This window comes from Melopsittacus undulatus, chromosome 16, assembly GCF_012275295.1.
Source record: "Melopsittacus undulatus isolate bMelUnd1 chromosome 16, bMelUnd1.mat.Z, whole genome shotgun sequence".
Taxonomy (NCBI): domain Eukaryota; kingdom Metazoa; phylum Chordata; class Aves; order Psittaciformes; family Psittaculidae; genus Melopsittacus; species Melopsittacus undulatus.
This window is the reverse complement of record NC_047542.1, coordinates 5,510,743-5,529,422: the sequence shown is the minus strand read 5'-3', so window position 1 is coordinate 5,529,422 and position 18,680 is coordinate 5,510,743. Positions and strand designations below refer to the sequence as shown.

At 52.6% G+C, this 18,680-nt stretch overlaps 3 protein-coding genes across 3 annotated transcripts; 1 reads left to right on the top strand and 2 right to left on the bottom strand.

The window, feature by feature from the left end:
* Positions 1-1,162: 1,162 nt before the first annotated feature.
* Positions 1,163-3,353, bottom strand: LAMTOR5 (late endosomal/lysosomal adaptor, MAPK and MTOR activator 5). Its single transcript, XM_034069809.1, has 4 exons — positions 3,245-3,353; positions 2,987-3,048; positions 2,491-2,608; positions 1,163-1,523 (listed from the first exon to the last, which is right to left on the bottom strand). Exons 1-4 carry the CDS (start codon positions 3,277-3,279, stop codon positions 1,463-1,465), a joined length of 276 nt encoding a protein of 91 aa, XP_033925700.1. The 5' UTR covers positions 3,280-3,353; the 3' UTR covers positions 1,163-1,462.
* A 2,702-nt stretch (positions 3,354-6,055) lies between these two features.
* PROK1 (prokineticin 1) lies at positions 6,056-8,078 on the top strand. The gene is made up of 3 exons (XM_005142148.1): positions 6,056-6,127; positions 6,588-6,713; positions 7,959-8,078. The coding sequence occupies exons 1-3, from the start codon at positions 6,056-6,058 to the stop codon at positions 8,076-8,078; spliced, it is 318 nt and encodes a 105-aa protein (XP_005142205.1).
* Positions 8,079-13,050: 4,972 nt separating this feature from the next.
* Positions 13,051-14,873, bottom strand: KCNA10 (potassium voltage-gated channel subfamily A member 10). The gene has a single exon (XM_005142149.2). It carries the CDS (start codon positions 14,798-14,800, stop codon positions 13,250-13,252), a length of 1,551 nt encoding a protein of 516 aa, XP_005142206.1. The 5' UTR covers positions 14,801-14,873; the 3' UTR covers positions 13,051-13,249.
* Between the last annotated feature and the right edge of the window lie 3,807 nt (positions 14,874-18,680).

Genomic DNA, 18,680 nt, shown 5'->3' with positions numbered 1-18,680 from the left:
CCCTTCCCTGGCCAGGAGCAGGAAGCTCGGAACGTTGGGATCATAAATCCTGCTGGAAGAAGAGGAAGGGTTGGAGCTCCAGGAAGAGCCTTGTTGAGCAGAGCAAGAGGTGGCAGTGGTGGCTGCAGGGGAGCAGAGCCCCGTCCCTGCCTGTCCTACACAAGCCTTGCTCTGGGAAACGGCATCATTTGGGATGGGATACTCTGGAAAGCTGTAGGTTTCCCAGCCAAGATGGGGGCAGTGGAGCGGAGCAGCCACCCGAGCGGAGCTGTGGTTTGGCAGCATTGGAGCTGGCTCCGTGCCTCTCCTGTAAACACGCACCAACTCCTGGGTAAACAGAGCCCTCACACTTCCTCCCCCCCCCCCCCCGTCACGGGTGACCTGTCACCCCCATCAGCATTCCTGAGGGCAGATAAACTTGTGGGATCATGATGGGAATCTCTGCTGCTGCAGCTTGCGGGAGGAGCCAGGAGCCAGCAGAGCCTGTGGAGGCTCTTTCCCTCTAGCAGGACTCTCAATGGGCATTGAGCTTTCAGGTGAACTGGGGTTTGCAGGGAGAGTGGTTTAAGCACAGCAGTGACTGTGAGACTGTGCATGGTGCTGATAAAGCAAAGTCCCAGCAGCGTGACTGCCCTTTTAACTGGGAGCCAGCCCCATTTCCTGGCTCGTGCTCTGCTGCAGAGCTTCCCCTTCACTGCACGCACAAGCACAGCTGCAGGCCAGCTCCTTTCCACAGGAAGCTTCCCAGTGTAGTTTTCCAAGGGGAAAGCCTTTGTGCAGGATTGGTTCCCTGCACCATTTCAAATGCCGGAATCCATAAGAGGAAGAGAGATCTGGATTTGTGAGGATGTTGTCAACATCCATTAACATGCGGGGACCAGGCAGCCAGGACCACCATGTGTAGGGCTGAACTTCAAGGCACAGTAAGCAAGTAACTTACAGGATGTTTAACCAGAGGAAACATTTCCAAGGAGAAATTCTTTGGGAAGTGTTTGCACCTTGTCTGTTGGGGGAGCCCCCACTACAAGTCTTGGTGCACTATTGCTGCTCTCCAGAGAAATGCTAGTGAAGAGGGGAGTGGGAGAAATCACCTCACTTGGCTTTGGAATGAGGGCAAAGCCATGGCCATGGTTTTCACAGGTGGAACAAAGGGAAGCAAAGGTGTTTTTGCAGGTCATTTATTGATTCCTCCAACAACGAAGGCCACGCACACAAATACACCCTGTAGGATCTGATCATTACACAAGCTTGGTGAGTGACCCCGTTTCATCCTCAGCAGCACAAGTGCTAAAAGCATGAGTTAGAGACCCCAGTAGGAGCTGGTGAAGTGGAGAAGGGAACCTTCAGCCCAGGGTCGGTACTGCAGGTGTGTTGTGGGTTAGAGCAGCAGAGGAGGGAGGTTGTCCGGTGAGGAGGAGCTGGGCCAGGGCTGGGACTGAAGCGCTGCATGGGTTCCTGGTGGTCACGACGCCAGCTTATGGACTGCTACGGTGATGCTGTCGTGCTTCTGGATCATGATGTTCCTAGATCAAGAAAAGGGCTGGGATGAGCAGGAGCCAGCTTGGTTTGGAGAAGGGAGAGGGGTATCAGTCAGTGGCTGCAGCAGCTCCAGCTCAGCACTAGACCTGTATCAGTCAGTGGCTGCTGCATCTGTTCTGCTGGAGAAGTCTTTACCTACAGCATTGACCGGCTCCAGCACTGGCTTTGTTACTGTGGGGATCCCAAGTGTGGAAAACAATAAAGCTGCAGTAAGCACCACCCCTGAAAGGTTTCCTACTGCTGCTGCAGTTCCTGCTGCTTGAGCTCCCATGAATGCAGAGACTTCTAGATCCTGCCCCTCTACTCTGCTCTCGTGATACCCACTTGCAGCACTGGGTACAGTTCTGGTGCCCTCAACATAAGAAGGACATGGAGCTGTTGGAGCAAGGCCAGAAGAGGCCATGAGTATGCTCAGGGGCTGGAGCACCTCCTGTATGGAGCCAGGCTGAGAGCACTGGGGCTGTCAGCCTGGAGAAGAGAAGCTGATGGAGACCTCAGAGCAGCTTCCAGTGTCTGAAGGGGGCTACAGGGATGCTGGAGAGGGACTCTTCATCAGGGACTGCAGTGACAGGACAAGGGGTGATGGGTTCAGACTGAAACAGGGCAAGTTCAGGTTGGATCTAAGGCAGAAGCTGTTCCCTGGGAGGGTGCTGAGGCGCTGGCACAGGGTGCCCAGAGAAGCTGTGGCTGCCCCATCCCTGGCAGTGCTCAAGGCCAGGTTGGACACAGGGGCTTGGAGCAGCTGCTCCAGTGGAAGGGGTCCCTGCCCGTGGCAGGGGTTGGAGCTGGAGCAGCTTTAAGGTCCCATCCAACCCAAACCATCCCATGATTCTAACCCACATGCCCATAGCAGTCAGCACCTCCTCCCCACGGCATCAGACATCCCAGTGTTCAGCTCAGCACCAGGAGAGCCCCAGGGCACACAGAGGGAGCTGCTGGCTGGGCACTCACCCACTGTCGGACTCCAGGCACACCACGGGGGTGTCGGTGGGGTCAGACGTGAGCTTGGCTGCCTGCTGGGCGAGCACAGAGATGACCCCGGCGTGCTCATCCGAGAGGGTTCCTCTGCCTGTGAGGGGGGAGACGATGGCTGAGACACATCCATCGGGAACAACTGATAGAGGCTTGGATCGAGCGATCTCCATAGACCCCTTCCAACCCACACCATCCCATGTGCCTCCGGCTGAACAGATCCCCTCTGGAGCCGTGGGGGCCGCTCCTGCCCCCGGGGGTGCCCTCAAACCCCTGGAAGCCTGAACTCCAGCGGCAGAAGGAGCTGGCTCTGGGGGCCGGTGATTGCCATGGTGCTGACGGTACCCTCGGGGACACCCAAAGGGGGCGGGAGGCTCCATCAGCACAGGGCTCCGGTTCCCCCACACCGGGCACGGCCCAGCACCCCCAGCCCTTGCTCCCGGGGGGGGGGGGGGGGGGGCGGTCGGGTACTCACAGCCCAGGTTGAGCCCCTGCGAGTCCGTGCACAGGACGCCCACCACGGCCGGGCTCTTCATGCTGCGGACGGAAGGGACAGAGCGGCCGTGAGCGCAGGGCGGCCGCGGCCCTCCCGCTGCCCCCGGTTCGGCTGCACAGCCCCGGCCCCCCCTGTCCCCTGAGCCGCTGCCCGGCCCCGGTTCAGCTGCACAGCCCCGGTCCCCCCCGGCCCCTGAGCCGCTGCCCGGCCATGTCCCGGCCCGGCCCCGGCCCGTACGTGTCCTCCAGGTGCTGCTCCAGCGTCCCCTCCATCTTGCCGCACCCTTCACTTCCGCCCTGCCCGGCACTGGCGTCGCTCACGCAGACGGCGGCTCCGCAGGGCCAAAAGGCCTCGCTGCGCAAAGGCCCCCCCCCCCCCCCATGGCCGCATCCTGCGGTGCGCACCAAGCAGCTCCCGAGCCTCTGGTGCGGAGCCTCCGCGGGGTCTGTGTGGGGAAGCGGCCGCTTCAGGCTCCGACATGAGCCATGCTGGAGGCTGGATGCGGATCCGGACACTGCACCCCGCAGGCGGCCTTCCCCCGGCTGCTCTTTGGTGCAGTGCTTGGGATTTGGGGTTTTTCTCCCCTTTTTTCCAGCTTTATGCTCCCCAGAGGGGTTTATTCGTGTTCCACTCCCACCCCGCAACAGCGCTGGGGTTTGAACGGCAAAATGCGGTTTTGGGTTAATGTCCCTGCACATCCTTCCCCAGGTGGAGCATCCTCTGACATCTGGACCACAGCGAGGGATGCAGGACACGGGGGCACAGCCTGGACTCGCGGACGGAACCCCCCTGGTTCTGATCCAGTTCTGGGGCAGCAGCACCAGAGGGACCTGGAGCTGATGGAGCGAGGCCAGAGGAGGCCATGGAGCTGCTGCGAGGGCTGGAGCAGCTCTGCTCTGGAGCCAGGCTGAGAGAGCTGGGCTGGGGCAGCCTGGACAAGAGAAGGGGAGACCTGAGAGCAGCTCCAGTGCCTGAAGGGGCTGCAGGAAAGCTGGAGAGGGGCTTGGGACAAGCTGGAGCTGGAGGAGCTTTCAGGTCCCATCCAACCATTCCATGATTTACAGCAGAGAGGACCACTCTGGACCGATGTCTCCAGTGCTGGGGTGGGGGGATGAGGACTCCCACCCTGTTCCCATGAGGCAGGAGGTGTTCAAAGTGATGCCCATCCCGTGTTCCTGCCGGGAGCCTCCCCCCAAGAAGGAGCCCTGCTGCCAGCAGAGAGTAGGAGGTAATTGATGGTGGCTGCATCGATGCTAATCAAGTGGCAGCTGAAGCCGTTCCCGGCTGCGCCTGCCCATAGATCTTGCCTTGTCAGGTTGGCAAATTGAAATGTTATTGATGGGGAAGTGCAGCAGCAGCTCTGATTTATTCATTATTCGCTATTCCAGTTTTCTTCCTCCTGCATCCAGCTGGAAGCTCCTTTGGGCAGCACCGGGAGCCCCAATCCCCACTGTCCTGTGGCTCCCCACTGCATCCCACCCTGTTAGGATGGACTTGGGTTCTCCATCAGCACCTTCCCAAGGAAACCTCCCAGAACAATGCTTCCAACAGCTGGATTCATGGAAGGAGGGGCTCTGGGGAGAATTGGGATTACTTAGTTCAAGCCCAGGTGGAGGAGACTCTAAGGAAGCAGTGCTGCTCTCTGGGCAGAGAAGTGATTAAAGAGACAGCTTAGCACTGGACTGAGCCTCTACAAGAGGAACTCAGCAGATTTTAAACCATGTGGTTCTGAGCAAACCCTTATTTCAAATCCCAACCCATCACCTTGGGCCATGTTTCCCCTCTGGCTGCTACTGGCCCCTAATTTGCCTCCAAAGAGCAGGTCCGGCAGGGAGCAGCCCCAAAATCAGGCTCAGGGTGTTTGTTCCTCATTGGGAAAAGCCAGAAGGGAATGTATTTATAACCTCATAACACTGATGAGGAGCCCTGATCCTGTGGGGATGGAACCTGGCAATGCAGAGCTGGAAAAATCCATCTTTCTGGCCCAAAACTGCAAACTCAGCTTTATTTTGGGGGTGGGGGGGAATGGAGTTTGCTTCCTATTCTTGTGCAAAGGGCCTTAGCCATGATCACTGCTTGCATGGCTCTGGCCAGCACAGCTCTGGCTATTGGCAACTTGGTCTGGGAGTCCCAGCCACATCCAGGCTGGACAGTGGGGTACCACTCTCTTTGTGTTAGCCATGGAAAGGCAAAGGAGCCACATGGGAGGAATTGGCTGCTGGGATTTCTCGCTCCTTTCCCACCTGATGGATGTGACTCTTGGACCAGTGGTGCTTTTGCTGAGGCCTCCATTCCCATCTCATCCCTTGCATCCTTCCAGGATATACAAATTGACAAAGAAGCTGTTAATTCCGTCTTTTCATGCTTTTTTAGCCACTTTAGCAATCCCTGGTCTGATTCCCTTGTGCTTCCTTTGCTTCTTTGCTTCTACTTTGCAAGGAGATGCACCAAATGCAATTTGAGGTATGGGGGATAGACACTTCAAACTATAAATCAACACATTTACACATTAGCTTCTGATTCAAACACATCCTCATTACTTAAAAAAGATATTATTCCCTCTCTGCCTTCTTTTATCCTCACAAATGAATGCAGCCCAGCCTCTGTTTCTGCAGGATATTTATCACAGAGGCACATTATTACCCACTGCGCCCGTCGGAGCCCACAAGTAGCAGACTAACTTTAGTTCTGTGTGCTCTTTTAGCTGAACAATCGCAAAGTCTTAATTCAATTGTTAAGTACACCCGTCAAGGGATAAATATGGATATAGAGGTGGACGTGGAGGATCCAGCTGTGTTGGCTTGGCTGAAAAATAACCCTGGCTGTGGCTGTGGGTGGCAGAGGTGGGTTGGGTTTTTTCCCTTTCCTCGGTGCTTGATTAATATTTCTCTTTCACCATTAGAGATTCAGGTCTCATCTGCTTCTTCTGAGATCATCAAGGGGGGGAAAACCCAAGGTGGTGGAGCTGGAAGGGGTTATATAGGGTGGGTGGTGCGGGGCTGCTGCAGAACTTGGTGGTGCAGGGGAGACGGCTCCTGCCCCGGCACCATGGGCTGGATCCTGCAGACCCTCTGCTTGCTCCTGCTCATCTCCTCCTGCCCCTGCGCTGTTATCACTGGGGTAAGTGCTGCTTCCATCCCCTGCCTGGGAGAGTCCTTTATTTCGGTTATCTTGGGAATGAAGGCAGGAACTGATGCTTTTCAATGCTTTGCTTTGGGTGCTTTTCCAGTTTATTGCCTGCTTTTCCAGCACAGGGATGCTGTTCCCACAGCCCATGTGAGTGTAAAGTCACACCGTTGAGCTGCTCTTTCTGCTTCTCAGCACTATATCAACCCTGCATGTGGGAAAACAGGGCATTTGAGGAAGATTTCCAGCATCCCCCAGAGCACATTCCCAACTGGAACAAGGGCTCACACCCCAAATTGTCTTTCTCCCTCCGAGATTTAGAGAACGGATGCAACGAACCTTAATGCTCCCTTAAATCCCAGCCAGGGCTTACACCCAGGGGACATTTCCCCCCTGGGAAGTGGGAGAGGGATGTTTTCCCAGGACATTCCACTCACACCATCCCTCTCCGCAGGCCTGCGAGCGGGACCTGCAGTGTGGCAGTGGGACCTGCTGTGCCGTCAGCCTGTGGCTGCGGGGGCTGCGGATGTGCACCCCCCTGGGGCAGGAGGGGGATGAGTGCCACCCCTTCAGTCACAAGGTACCGCTATGGGGATGCTCAGTGGGGCTGGGATGGGGGATAAGGGCTGGGAAAAGGGGGTTGGGGTTGGGTCGGGTGGATTTGGGATGAAGCACTGGGCAACAGCCTCAGGGTCTCTCCATCAGGGACTGCAGTGACAGGACAAGGGGTGATGGGTTCAGACTGAAACAGGGCAAGTTCAGGTTGGATCTAAGGCAGAAGCTGTTCCCTGTGAGGGTGCTGAGGCGCTGGCACAGGGTGCCCAGAGAAGCTGTGGCTGCCCCATCCCTGGCAGTGCTCAAGGCCAGGTTGGACACAGGGGCTTGGAGCAGCTGCTCCAGTGGAAGGGGTCCCTGCCCGTGGCAGGGGTTGGAGCTGGAGGAGCTCAAGGTCCTTTCCAACCCAAACCATTCTATGCTTCATGATCACGGGGGTTCCTTAGCTCAGACAACATTCATAACAGCTGCTGCTTGTACAAACCTCCCTGCTTTCAGTGTTCCACAGTTATTGCCTACATGGTTTCATAACATCCTGCACCTCTGGTTTTCCTTTCAAGGGGCAGATTCATGGACAAAGATTCAGATCTAACACACGTTGCCTGAACAAATGTCTGCTAAAGGAGTTTTGAGAACTGATTAGATGTTGGCAAGGTCCTCAAGGAGCAAAGAGATGCTTCATAGCAGGACGAGTAGGAACAAAAGAGCTGCTTTCAGCCTCTGAAGCATTTTGAGCCCCCTCCTGCCTGTCCGTTCCAGCCTTAATCCTCAGGATGCCCCATGGGTGCTGCAGACCTTGACTCAGAGCTGGGACTGAGCTGCCTGGCCCATTCATTTCAAAGGAAAGCACAAGCCACACTGCTCCAAATTGAGCTGTCAATGCTCTGCCAAGCGTGGCAAAGCCGAGTTAATGCCACAGAGCTGCCCTAGCGCCGTGATTTCTGTCCGATAAGAACCCCCAGCGCATTGGGATTAGCCCAAAGCGCGATGCTGCTGCAATCCCTCATCCATGGGGATTTAGCAGCAGCATCCCAGCCTTGTAGGGAGCATCCCTCTCCGTGCTCTGGTATTGATTTGGCATGGTGGGAGCAGGATTGAAGGATGCTGAGGCTCCTGCTCACATGAGGAAGGAGCAAAAGGTTTCAGAGGGATCAGGGATTCGTTGCAGGCATATCCCTATTAAACCACTGAGAACCAGAGATCAAATCTCCCATTTGATAAGGTTCTGGCTGAGCCCTGATGTCCTCATCTCTCCCATCTCTTCCCACAGGTCCCTTTCTTCGGGAAGCGCCAGCACCACAGCTGCCCCTGTTCACCCAACCTCATCTGCTCCAGGTTCCTCGACAGCCGCTACCGCTGCTCTGTCAACTTCAAGAACATTGATTTTTAGGGTGATGCTCCTTGTTCTCCATCCATGAGCCCCCAGCACCCATTTCTTGCCCTCTTCCATGGCCATTGGGTGCCCACATAATGCCAGGCAACCTTAAAAGCGCTTTTCCAAGGTAGAAAGTGTTGTTATAAACTGTATGTTATATAGGGAAACTGAGGCACGGTCAGGCCAAACTGCTGTGACGTGGCTCTGCCCCAGCCTTTAGCAGAGTCTGACTCCAGCATCCTCTGGATGGAAGGACAATGTGTGTGTGCCAAATGTCTGTGGCCCCAGAAATCCCTTTCATAAGGGATTTGCAATTCCTACTGGATAAATCATTTCCATAATGATAACTTCTCTTGTGATATCGCCCGACCATGTCTTATCCGTGTGTTTCTTCCCTGGGAGCAGCTCTTCAAGCTGGTGATGAATGATCTAATATAGCCTGCAATTAAAAGGAGCCACAGTCAAGCAGCTGTGGGGAGTTAAGGAATGGGTTTTCCCTAAGTTCCAGCAATGCTGAGGCAGGGTGGCAGGTGTGGGTCTTTGGGATCTCTTGGCCCCAGCATCTGCCTGTGGCTCAGGCACCATATGAGGTCTGGAGGCTTCTCTGTGTCAGCTGAATTTGGGCTACTCAAGGTACCTTACTAATAACAGTGATCCCAGACATGTGCTTTCGGTTTCCCCCTTACATATATACTGTGAAAATCTTGTGTATCATCACTCAAGCTTCTCTCCTGCTTCTTGTAGCAACCCCTGACAAGAATAAATGCAAAGAAATAAATAAGAATACTCAGCATTTACAGCTGATTCCCAAAGAGAATCCCTCAAAACAACTGCTCAGTTTGCTTTTAAGCAATGCTTGAACACAAAACTTCTTCTGGGGCTTTGAATGTGCTCAGTGCTACCTCTGGAAAGCCATTGGGGTTTGGTGCTGGGAGCTGTGGCACCTCTCTCTGCTCTGTTTGGTGAGTTTGGATGGATTTTGGTTCTAGAGCAGCAACAGTTGCTATTTCTAAAGGCCACAAAGATCCCCAAATGCATGCGTTTTATGCTGGGTTATTGTGGGGAGTGAAGTACTGAGATTTGGTGTTTGATGCTGGGTGAAAGCTGTCCTGTTTCTCCCTCCAGGAATACCATATATTTGGTGACAATAAACCACTGCAATGACCAGGTTCATTCTATTTAGGTGGTTTTTTACACGTCAGAAGGTTTGCTTCTTCTTTACAAAAGAAGAATCCTGCAGTGGGGATGCTGCAGCTGCCCCAGCCCATTGCTCAGCACTGGGACCATGGTAGAAGTGTTTGGGGGACACCAGGGGTTGCCACATAGAAAGGGATTCCCCACAGCAATATGGAATGATTTGTGTTGAAGGGACCTTAAAGCTTATCCATCTCCAACCCCTACCACAGGCAGGGACCCCTTCCACTGGAGCAGCTGCTCCAAGCCTCTGTGTCCAACCTGGCCTTGAGCACTGCCAGAAAAGCACAATATTTCATAACCATGTTAACAAAAATCCATAGTTTCATGGTTTGGGTTTCTTTTATTAAGCTGATTCCTTTGTGCCCTCCCATCATGAGGCTTTCACACATCCACAGCTGTGTATGTGTGGAAGTGATGTCTCATTTCGGTTTCCATAGTTTAGAACAATCCAGTCACACTCAGTTGTTTCTCCATAAAGAATCTCTATTAAATACCCTTTCCCAGTAATGAACCACTCTGTGCTATGAGACGGCCTGGAAACAACAGCTAATCCTCACTTATGGTCTTTAACTGCTATGCGAAACAACAGCCAAACCCTGATATATTTATCTGATGTTCATTTTCGCTCACAATGGTCAGGATGATTCCTTCTCTAATTTGGTTTCATTGCTTTGATGCAGGAGATTAACAAGGAAATTACCTCTATCCATAGAAAACCCTAATAAAAACTGAGCTTGGTTCTGATGGGGATGGGAGATTGCTTACCTGATGCAGACAGGGATGCAGAGGGAGAGATCCGGAGGTCACATAGCGCTGGGACACACACTGTTGGAGGGTGGGAATCCCTCATGCCCAAGCACAAGAGGGACCCAAGCCTGGATTTTGGGCAGATGAGGCTTTACCTCAGCTCCATCACAGGGATTTTCTCATTGCTATGAGCAAGAAGAAATGAGCCTGGTGCAGTGGGAGCTATGGTTCTGAGGGTCAGCAACACATGAAGCAGCCCCTGCCAGGATGGACAAGACACAGCAGGAGCATCCAGGGGCTGTAGCTGTCCTCTCGATGAGTGGAATGGCAGAGGGAAGCCGTATGCTTATTCCAGGCATGACCAGCCCAAATGCTGTTTTGGAGACAGTTCCTACACCCTCCTGGCATGTCTGTTCTGCACTGGTGCCAAGAGTCCCTGGCAAATGCCATCCTGCAATGGGCTTCCTCCATGAAAGCATCCCCATGGCCAAAGCATCCCTGCCCACATCTGCATTTACACGTGCAAAAAGGAAACAAACCAGCTACAGGCTTCCAAGCAGGAATTAGAGAGGGGGAAGCACATGTTGGGACTGGCTATATCCCGGGAAATACCTATCCTGGAGTGCCATCTCGTGGTGCGGTGCCACCACTATGCACTGGGGAAGCACAGAAATAGCAATAGGTGGCAAAAGGATGCTCCAGGGCTTGCTTGGAAATAGAGGCTCGAAGGAGGAGGAAGACGCTTCTAAGTGACAAGTGACCAGAGTCCAACGTGCTCCAGGGATAAAAAGCAGCCAGGGCATCATTCTGACAAAGCAAAGAGGGTTTCCGTTGTCTTCTTTTCAGCTTTTTCTATGGCAGCACAGAGTTTCAAGTGGGAATTCAGCCTGTGCGTGTGCTGGCTGACATGACAGATTGGCTCATTAGGGCCTGACTCAAGAATAGCACAGTTACTAAGAGATTTCTATGGATTTCATTGAGCTTTGAGATTTGGGCCTCTATTTAGAAGGTGCTAAGCTGCAAATTGTGTGGGATAGTGGGTTTTTGTCAAGCACCAGCTGAGTGTTGGCACTGGGTATTCATAGCCTGGTTTTCCTCCTCTATAGGATGAACTAGGAACAAGCTATTGTGGCTGGAGAGGTTTAATGCCTCTGACCCTCTCCCCATAGAATAAATCAGGGATCCCCCCCATACCTGGCCTCCTGCAAAGGACAGTGTGAGCCAGACTGCTGGGGAAGGCCCTGCACTGGAGTTCTGGAGCTCTAGAATGTCCCATGTCTCAACCCAGCCCCATGATTTCCAGCATGGAGCAGGACAAAGCCAAGGACAAAAAGCTGAGTCCAAATAAACAGGATTTTCTGCATGCAAGAATTCGAAGCATCTATTATTTTATTGAGAATAAAGTTTACAAGTTAATGAGAATAGGGTTGTCCATCCATCCATCCATCCATCCATCCATCCATCCATCCATCCATCCCTCCCAGCACCATTCCAGTCCCTGTTTGCTAGGGGAGCAGAAGCAGTAAAGATGAGCTCATTGCTGACCAGGCTGAGCTCTAAAAAATATCAAAGAATGAGTAAATTCAAACTTTCTGGAGCAAAAGGAGAGAGAATCTGCTGTGAAATAGAAATGATGACATGGCAGAGCTGCTAGAGGGGATGGAGGGATGAATGGAGAGGAGAGGGTGCTGCTCTCCAGATGTGCCCAGATGTGCATCCTCCAGCTGTCCCCACAGATGATGAGAACTTGAACACGATGGCAAGGAGATGAAACAGCTCTCACAGCTCCTGCTCCTGGCTGGGATGACACTGTGGGGTTTGTAAGGTGAGGAAGAAGATGGTGGAAAGATGGGGAAAAGCTCAGGTCAAAAGGGGGATTTGTCTCTCCTGAAGGATCTGGGGTGCAAAAGACCTCATCACAGAAAGCCAACCCACAAAAGAACCCAATCCAAACCCCAAATAACAACCCTCCCTGTCCACAATTGCAGGGTTTCTGCGTGGGGAAAAATCCCAGCAAGCCCAAAGTCATGTTTTCCAACAGAGCAGGAATAAACCCCAAATATAAACCCCATCTTTCACCACTCCATTGTGAATGAAACTGCAAAGCAGAGATGCTGGCACATTGTGTAACGATCATATTGAACCTTTAGGAGATGAGACATCGAGTATAACAGATGTGGGATATAAAAGCGGATGTGTAGACACTGCTTGAGAAACTGTGATTTTAATGTAGGCAGAAACATCAGCAAAAGCCAAGTGAAACAGTGAAGCTGGAGCAAAATGTTTTTGGAAGGAAACCTGCTGGCATTAGAGGGAACAGCAAAATGATCTGGTTTCTCCCTTCAGAAGTGCTGATGGAAATGTGCATGGTGCAGAGAACCAAGTTGGAAGCTGAGCTGTCAGGGTACATGAGCCCTCATTGCTCTGTGCCCCATTTGCAGTAATGTAAGTGACTATCAAAGCCCCAAGGGCTTTGTACACCAGCTAACCCTTGAGTTGAGCTTTTGTTGCAGGAGAAATCCCATTCCCTCTCTCAAAATTCAGTTTTCCCTCAGAAATCCTATAGAGCTGTGGTGTCCTGGACCTTCCTTGGTGGCTGTGCCACCATGACTCGTCACCATCCCTTTCTTCCTAATCCACTCACCTGGTTGCTTGTCTCCATCCATCACTGCTATGCCAACAGGATGATGTAGGCAGGAAGACCAAGAAACTTTTCCAGCTACAAATATAACTTGTAATTTATTCTATTCACCAGCTAATTTTTCAGCCAGAGCATTCCCAAGTCTGGGAATTGGTCAGGGCCCCAGATCCTAAGTGATGGGTGGGGAGAAACTATGTTAAGCGGATTAAAAACAGCAGGGAGCTGGACCCACCTTCATCCAGCTGGGTGCCACCAAGCATTTAATGTCATTTTGCCCTTATTCCTCCTCTCATAAATGGGGGGATTCTCTGTAGATGGGGAGCTCCACTCTGAAGCTATGGACAGAGAAGGTAAAAGCGGATGAGCATCAAACTAACAAAAACCAGACTGATGGGCAGGGCAGAGAGATAAGAAAGATGGTGTTTATTTAACAGCCACAGGAAATCAGAGATTGAAAGATGCCTAGAGAAAAAAAAATAGAAGAAAATAAGCAGCAGCATGTTTGGTTTTAAAAAAGAAAGACATCACAGCATGCAGATGGGTTATTCCTTATCCAGCCAATCCCACCACACAGAGCCCAGTCCCATCATGGCCTCAAGCATCATTTTTTGGCCTTGTCTCGAGGGTAACCCCCATTGGTCTTATTGAGGGACTCCATGCTGCCGTTGCCTGTCACCACGCTGGTGAGGATTCGCTCCACCTCCCCGGGCAGGATTTGTTTCTCTTCATTCTCTGTCTCCCTGTGGTAGAAATAGTTGAAATTGGAGACTATGACAGGGACGGGCAGTGCAATGGTCAATACCCCTGCAATGGCGCACAGAGTCCCCACGATCTTCCCACCCAAGGTGGTGGGACACATGTCTCCATAGCCAACAGTCGTCATCGTGACCACGGCCCACCAGAAGCCATCAGGGATGCTGGAGAAGTGGGACTGTGGTTCATCCACTTCTGCGAAGTAGACGGCGCTGGAGAAGAGGATGACGCCGATGAAGAGGAAGAAGATGAGCAAGCCCAGCTCCCGCATGCTGGCCTTGAGGGTCTGCCCCAGGATCTGCAGCCCCTTGGAGTGCCGGGACAGCTTGAAGATACGGAAGACCCTGACCAGGCGGATGATCCGCAGGATGGCCAAGGACATGTTCTGCTGCCCGTTGAGTTCGCTCTGCTGGATGAGCTCGGTGGTGAGCGTCACAAAGTAGGGAATGATGGACACGATGTCAATGATGTTCATGATGTTCCTAAAGAATTCGGTCTTGCTGGGGCACACGATGAACCGGACAAAGAGCTCGAAGGAGAACCAGACGATGCAGGCAGTCTCTATGACGAAGAAAGGGTCTGTGAAGGTGCTGTGGGCCAGCAAGGTGTCCGTCAGGTTCTTGGAAAGCTCCTGGGTGGACTTAAACTCCCTTTCCTCCCTGAACTCCGGCAAGGTCTCCATGCAGAAGATGATGATGGAGATTACAATGACCAGGACGGAGACCAAGGCTACACCCCTGGCTGCGCTGGAGCTTTCAGGGTACTCAAAGAGCAGCCAGAATTGCCTATGAAAGTCATTAGTTGGTAAGAGGGTCTCAGGGTCTTTGATGAACCCTTCATCCTCCCTGAACTGGTCCATGGCTTCATCACCCAGCTCGTAGAAGGTGATTTCATCAGCAAAGACATCAATAGGGACATTGGCCGGGCGCCGAATTTTCCCACCAGACTGGTAATAGTACAGGATCCCATCAAAACTGGGCCTGTTCCTATCAAAGAAATACTCATTCCTCATGGAGTCGAAGTAACGCATCCTCTTTTCCGGGTCCCCGAGCAAGGTCTCAGGGAACTGGTTGAGGGTCTTGAGCCGCGTCTCAAACCTCAGCCCAGCGATGTTAATGATGACTCGTTGGTCCCCCTCATCCATGCCCACCCTCTCCCCCACCAGATGCTCACTGAACTCGGCGGAGAACCTGGAGAAGATGGTCTCATTGTTGGCGTTTTCACTGTTGATGAGGATGCGCAGGTTGGAGAGGAGGTTGGCGCAGCTGGGGTGGCCTTTCCGCGACTGGCTGGCGGGGCTGAGGTCGTTTGAATAACAGGGATCCTCCACAATCTGATCAGCGTTGTCAAAACTGACTAGTGCCACCTCCATCTCCTTCCAACTGGACACGTCCATCATACACTAATCAGATTAGCAGCATAAATCCCCGGATCGGATGCCGGCAGCTTGCGTCTTTCCCACGCTATGAGGATCTGCAAGTGAACGGACAGGGAGACAGAGCTGAATTGGGCAGATGCATCACTTGGCTCAGCTAAAAGGAATAAACTAAACCTGAGATCAGGAAACCTTGTGGTTTTCAATGGAAACATGCATTTCATTGACTGCCAAAAGCAAGTTGTTCACCTCTGAATCCTTCACGCCCCTTTTGGCATTGTCATCATGAAACCTCCCAGTACCGTGTACAGCACCCAAGGGTAGAAGGTCAGGCAGTAGCAGAAGATGGGGGTGAACCCAGGTGTCCCCCCTGCCTTTCCCCAGCAACCCCAGCCCTGCAAACCAAGGGGTCATTTCAGACATATCCAGTTGTGGATCCAGAGCTTGGAGCAGGATATGGAGGTGTTAAACATGGGAGCTCTGGTTAACAGCAGCCTTGCTGCAGCTGGGAGAGGCACTGGGTCAAACCCCAGGATGTCCTTGTCATGTTGCAGCTGGGTCAATGGGCGTTCAGAAAACAATTCCCAAACTAGGAGCCATAGTGGGATGTGGGGAGCGCAGCCCAGGAGGCAGGAAGGTCAGGAGGAGAAGGACATGTCCACCAGCCCTGCAGAACCCCTTTGATCTGTGTGAAGAGGAGTAAGAGCTGGGGTAAGAACCCCTCATCTTGATCCAGACTTTGGCTGGGCAGAGGATGGGGTGATGTCTTCCAGAGCTCTATTCCTCCTGCATGGTAGACCTGATATTCCCAGCCGCAGGCAGGAGATGAGGACTAAACACTGAGGTCACTTGGAGAGCATCTTTTGGGCCACAGGGTGGGTTTTTTACCAGACCAGCTCCATCAGCAACAGACATCATGTCCCCAGATAGTCCTGAGCACACGTCTCCCCTTCGTGCTGCTGCTGTTGTACTGAACTTGAAGGCAAAGTCAAAGAAGAGCCCAGGGACCAGGCCAAGTTACAGAGCTGGGAAATTACCTTTCCTGCCTCAGGGAGAAGCATGAAGAGAAATTAGATGTTAATGGGGAACGATTCTGGGGAGAATTGACCAAAAATGCACATTCCAAGTGAATCCAAGCCCCTGATTTATTCCCTTTCCAGCTCTTTTCCCCTGGAAATACATTTTCCAGCCAGGAGAACCCCCAGAAGGACCCCAGAGCTGCTCTGTGTGACTGCTCCTCACCAAGGGCATCCTGGTTTTCCTCCTCTGCCAAGTTCAGGGACTGGGAATGAAAAAACCCAAATGCCCAAGAATAGCAACACAATTTAGGCCACGTCTGCAAGGAGCAGCAGTGGTGCTGGGGCCGGTCCTGTGGTGAGGATGCTCCTTCCCCTTTCCCCAGAAGCAGACTCATCCCTCCTTGCTGGTGCACTGCAGATGGGGTTGGGTAGGACAAGCTAGGAACCCAAATCTGCTGCAGAAGACCTCCCTCTTGTGCTCTCAGCATTACAATCCCAAAAGCAAAACTTCACACAGGAGTCAGGACCCATATCCCAGACAAGAGCTCAACCTTACTCTTTCTTTAACAGAGTCTGGAAGTTCTGGATTTGGGGACAAATCCCACAACTGATCATAAGCTATACTTAAAGGTCACATTTCTTTGCTTAAAATAAAGCCACGGAGCATGGTTGTCCTTAGGCATCCATCTCTGTAGAGCTGCTTCTGGCTGATTTTGTGACAATTTTCCTATTTGGACACATGTAGAGAGCAGCATTTGGGACAACAGAGCAGAAATGAAGCCTGGAGGAAGCCGAGCAGTGTGGGTTTGCCCCCCAAAGGAACCTTCTGCAAAGCTGAGGAGCCCAAATGACTTCGAGACCAAGTCCTCCAGCCCCAGTGATGTCCTCTCAGGGATGCTCATGGTGCAGCAGCTCTCCATGAAGCTGGATTCAGCTCAGGCTTGACTTTCCTCTGTGGAGAAGTAGTTGTGGGCAGGATGAGATGCAGCACCCGAGCAATGCTGGCTGCAGAAGGTGCAACACAACCTTGGCAGGAGACAGCAACCAAGAGCTGCAGATAACCCATGTTTCAGCCCCAGTGTAGCATCAGGAGGCAGGCACAGGGATACTCAGGTAAGATCAGCCCAAACAAAGCTCTTTTGAGGGGAAAAATGAGCGTTAAAGTTAAAAGGAAAAGCAGCACCTACAGAATCATAAAACCATATCCTCCCCTTCTCATGTTCGTAGTTTTAATGTAAATCCCATAGAGAAAAACAGGTTTGAATGAGGAGAATGGGAGTGCTTAGTGTGGAGCTGATGGGTGAGGTGACCTGATGGGGACAACCCCGAGGGGACCACGTGCCCAGGAGCTTCTCTCCACAGCAAAGCCAAGTTAGAGCAGCTAAAGCTGACCATGATACCACATCCTAAGGCAGCAACGTGCGATGATCTTGGTACTTTGAGCATTAAATGTGCTTAACTCTTAATACAGCCCAATGGCCCCGTGGGCAAGAGAAGTTCCCAGCCCTTGCTTGGTGGGATGAAGCTTTTGGTCACAGAAGAACCTGTGTTTGCCTTGAAATGCTGCTTTGCTCTGAAGCCTCCATGCACATCAAATGGAGCCCCCCCCCCCCCCCCAAGCACCATCCCTCATGAGGAAACTGAGGCACAGAGCTACAAGGGGACAATTTGCATGTCCTGGACAGGATTGAGAGTGAAAAGTTGTGCTCATCCCTCCTGCTGGGACACAGGGAAGTGCTTTTTAGCTCTTTTTCAAGCTACCCAAGGGATGCAGGGCAATGATTTGCCTTTCCTTGCCTTCAAAGCCCCAAACCATGCTGGCACCTGCCTGTCCCCATCACCCCCCAAACCCCCAGACTACCCTTTCTGTCTCATTTTTACTTCAGACCAATATTAACAGTGCTGCCTGAAGTCACAAAACACCTTCCCAGTGCTTTGCAATGCTCACTGCAGGGGCTGGCAGAGCATGAACCAGAAAGTTGCCTCGTTTCCTCCTAAATCACCTAACATCTGCTTCCCAGAATCTGATTAACTAATACCCTTCAGCTGAAATCCCTGCCTGGGGAAAACAGTGCACAAAACACATCTGAGACAGAGAGAGAGCGAAAGAGAAAGGTCGTTTTGAGGAAGAGCTGGTGTTTTGCCCACCGCATCCCAAGTAAATCAGGGCTCTGGTTCCCACCAACCCCTATGCAACCATCGCATCCTTAGTGTCTGCAGTTCCCTTCTGCTTGCCACCCGTCATCTGTTCAGCCCCACACTCCTGGGGTGAACAATGGCCATTTCCAAGGTTATTCCAGAAAATGGGAGACGCTGAGCATCTCTTCCACCCCATCTCCTCCCCATTGCCTCTGTAGTGGGATGAAAACAGAGGCGATTCCTCCTGTAGCCCTCCCACACCGTCACCTATGGGGACTTACCCGCACAAGGCATGGAAGTGCCACCGCTCTCTGCATCTGGGAAGAGAGTTATTAAACACACACAGGGACGTGTAGGAAAAGCGGAGATGGGAAAAAAAAGTCCAGCCATACCCTGGAAAGGTCCCTTTGGGATAATGCAAGCAATGTCATTTAAAAGGCTCTTCTCTATTTGATTCAGTGTATAATTGGCAGCCCAGCATGACAGGGATGAGCTTTGGCAGGCACGGAGGCAGGATCTGGAGTGGTTCGGAGCCTCTGCCCCACCATCGCCCTGGGAGCCCTAAAAACAAGCCGGGGATCCATTGGGAAAGGGGACAGATGGGGTGCAGGGGACACCCTATCCCCATGCCCTGCTTGCCCATGGAGGGGGAACCCGGGCACCCACCTCCTGCCCCCACCCGCTCACCCATCAGTGAGATGGGGGAGGACGTGTCCTTCTGGCGGATGCCACCTTTAATCCCCAAT